At 38.5% G+C, this 3,274-nt stretch overlaps 1 protein-coding gene across 1 annotated transcript in view; it reads left to right on the forward strand.

Annotated features, from left to right (window-relative positions):
* The first annotated feature begins 217 nt into the window (after positions 1-217).
* The window catches only part of cmss1 (cms1 ribosomal small subunit homolog), a 35,189-nt gene continuing 32,132 nt past the window's right edge, over positions 218-3,274 (forward strand). The window contains exon 1 of the mRNA XM_030757347.1: positions 218-328. Within this exon, the coding sequence (XP_030613207.1) occupies positions 280-328 (49 nt within the window). The 5' untranslated portion in view covers positions 218-279. The remainder of the gene's footprint in view (positions 329-3,274) is intronic.

The following is a 3,274-nucleotide window of genomic DNA, read 5'->3' on the forward strand; positions in this document are numbered from 1 at the left end:
GTGATAAGAGGCAAATGCCCATCATAAATTGAAACATGGTAACATTTCAATGGATGTTGCACAGAGCATCTGTAAAGTTTCCCCTTAAGAATTATTATTTTTCGAACTTGTATGTGGCATAACCACACGTATGCCTACAGTATAAAGTGTGTCAACTAGCCTTTATGTGTAGTCAATATTGTGCCACTTTGATGTTTAAATTCCTACTGCCTGTGAACGCAACCCTAGCTCGTTCTCTTAGCGGTATATTTGGATTGGACGGATTATTAGCTCAAGAAAATGGGTGACGACTTGGGTGACGAGTGGTGGAAACACGAGGACAAATCAGGTATTTGGCTTAACCCTTGTGTAGTGGATTTCGCTTGGTGTAATGGAGGTTTTGCTGTATTCTAAGGAAACACGACGCTAGCTCGTAGCTGTTTCGAGAACTATCGGCTTTAGCAAGCTAACGGTAGCTAGCAGCCAACACTGAGTTGCTGTTAACTTCAGCGACATTCATGCAACACTGAACACAAGTCCTCGTAGCGACAAGTGTAAATACAAAGCAGTGATATGCTTGCGTGTGGCTTACTTCTGGTTTGTTGTTGCCTTAGTAGCAATAGTTATGAGCAGAAGGTGTTTTAACACGTGTTTTTCCCCCCTCTGTGTATATGCGGGTCGCCACAGAAAACAGGTTATGATACCGATAAAGTTGCTCTATATTGCCTGTCTGGCCCTGCGCTTTTCTTCAACTTCGGCGTTAACTGTCTTCACCCTTAGGTTTAGGCATTCAGCGTGCTGCACCCACGTTTTTCTCCACATATCAACACAGGAAGTTCCCCGCGGGTGCTTCTGGAGCAGCTTCATGCGCTCTGCATACCAAAAGAGGGCAGTCGCGTCGTTCTATGATGAGTGACCTGGTTGTGTATGAACATAATTGTGTATTTTTGAGACTCGAATATGTATTTTTATATATCATTCGTGTTTTCTGCCTTTTGTTGTTTCTAGGCATACACGTAGAAGCGAAACACAGCATGCCGAGTTTTAGTGCGTCAGTAAAATATGTTGAATTAAACTTCACCAGCCTCTACAACATTATGTGAAACATACTTTATATATTTGACCCCTGTTATTAGTCTGTCAGTAAACTGTTCTTTAATACCATATAGCTACTCGCATTGCTCAAAACTAATAAACACCTGTGTTTACAGATTAGCAGCAGCTTTTAATTGATGCATTTTAATAGGCTTTTCTTTTTTCTATACTAGAGAGGAAATTATTTTGCCAGAGTCGCCACATTTTATGGCAAGCACCAAGCGAGTTGTCTGTTGCATGACCTAGTGTATGCTTATGTCATACATATATTTGACTCAGATGTTAATTTATTAGAGTTTGCTCATGTGTTTATTACAGTTTCCTCTTGGACATCTGTGTAAAATCTGTATTCTTTCATAAAACTTTGAATTTATTCATGATGAAAGTTATGACCGGGAGGCAAGAAGGTTTCTGGTTTGAACCTGCTGGCCGGCTGTGGTTCTGTGTGTAAGTTGCCTGTGCTTCGTGTGTGTGTGTGTGTGTGTGTGTGTAATGAGCCGTGATCATCTTGAAATGCTTCAGAAGAAATGTATTTTCTGCACAGGTGTTACTCTCAAACCTTTCATGTTATTACTTATGTAAACCCCTGTATGTTTTATATCCAGGGATTTGCGCAGCTCTTTCTTTTTGTAGGTTTGCCCCTGGCATAACCGTCCTTACGTGCGTTCATATCACAGAGCCGCTTGACAGCAATGGCTGCAAGGCTGACAGAGAATTGACAGGGTTGAAAAGGAGAGCTGAAGTCTGTTTGACGGAGGATGGGATCGACTTTGAAGTCTTAAGAATAAAGCAGCAATTTGCAAGAAGCAGTATGACTTTTTTTTTTTTTTTTTGATGATGTGTCTCGTGGCCAAATTCTCAAACCAATAATAAAGATTCTCACGAGAGCCTCTGCCAGGTTGCATATTAATATTTCTCTGCAACTGTTGTTATGTGCACACTCCTTGTAGGCTCACTGCCAGCGTCTCTCCCCAACAGGACATGCAGTGGTCCCCCAGTGTTGTCAGCTAGTTTCCTATTTAGATGGCACAGCTCATCGTGACTTTGGTAACTAGCTTTAATTTACTGAAGTGTCTCAGGCCATTTATTTCTGCCACACTGTGTAACTGTTCATTTTGTGATGTTGCACTTAAAAATATCTAATAACTGTTGTGTTCACCATGAAGGCTGTCATTATGGTTTCATTATTTAAAGGAATTGGATTAAATTACATTGCAGATAACAAATCGATTGCTGTTGTTTACCTTGTATCTTTTTCCAGACTTACTGAGATCTTGCAGAAGTTATCACTGTACCTCATCTGTAAGGATTATCTGTGTTATTTTGGAAGCCAAGGAAACTGTATTTTTTCCAAGATAAACAATAATTTCTTATTCCTGTGCATATCCTTCTTTCATAAATCCTTTTATTTTCCATTACTTTTTGCAACAGTACACTTTTTTTTTTTTTTTTTTTTTTTTTTTTTGTATTCTGGATATTTCTCCTTCCTCTGCGTTCATTACAATGTGGTTTACACATCTTAAAATCAACTGAAATAGGTATCTTTCCAACAACAGAATTATTGTGTAGTTGCACTAATCACTTAAGTGAAAACTTATAAAAAGACTAGTTTTGGTTCTCATTTTTTCATGTTTCATCTTCATTATACTGCCTGCAGAATCATAAAGCAAGCAAATCCACACATCAGTGTATGGCTTACCTGTGGTGAAACGATGCCTCAAAAATGGTCTTTTTCTTTTTTTTTTAAATTTAAATCTATAAATTGGGATGTTTGCCTGGCAGGAGAAGATTACACTGCATACTCTGGGGTGCTTGATTGTTTTCACAGTACATGAGGCAAATCAGTGGAAATGGATCTATTAGACCATTTTAAAGGATTTAATTGCATTGCTTGTCAGTTTGAAATGAGTTAAACCTTAATAATGGCAAAGTTCATATTTACTAAAAAGTATATTAATGGTCTGTTCACCATTAAACCTGGACAGCCCTTCCACTATCAAGTGTTCCAAGTTTCATTGCATTAGGGGGAAAAAAACTTCAGTCTAATCCAGCTCAGCAAATGTATAAAGCTTTTTTTTTCTCCCAGTAATTCATCAAACATCAAAGCAGTGTTTTGCACTCACTTTTTTGCCAAATCCAGCTGTTTTGCATTTAAACTGGCAAGCAACCCAGTTCCTCTGAAAAGTATTAGATATGAATG

The sequence above is a fragment of the Archocentrus centrarchus genome, chromosome 21 (assembly GCF_007364275.1).
Source record: "Archocentrus centrarchus isolate MPI-CPG fArcCen1 chromosome 21, fArcCen1, whole genome shotgun sequence".
Lineage (NCBI taxonomy): Eukaryota > Metazoa > Chordata > Actinopteri > Cichliformes > Cichlidae > Archocentrus > Archocentrus centrarchus.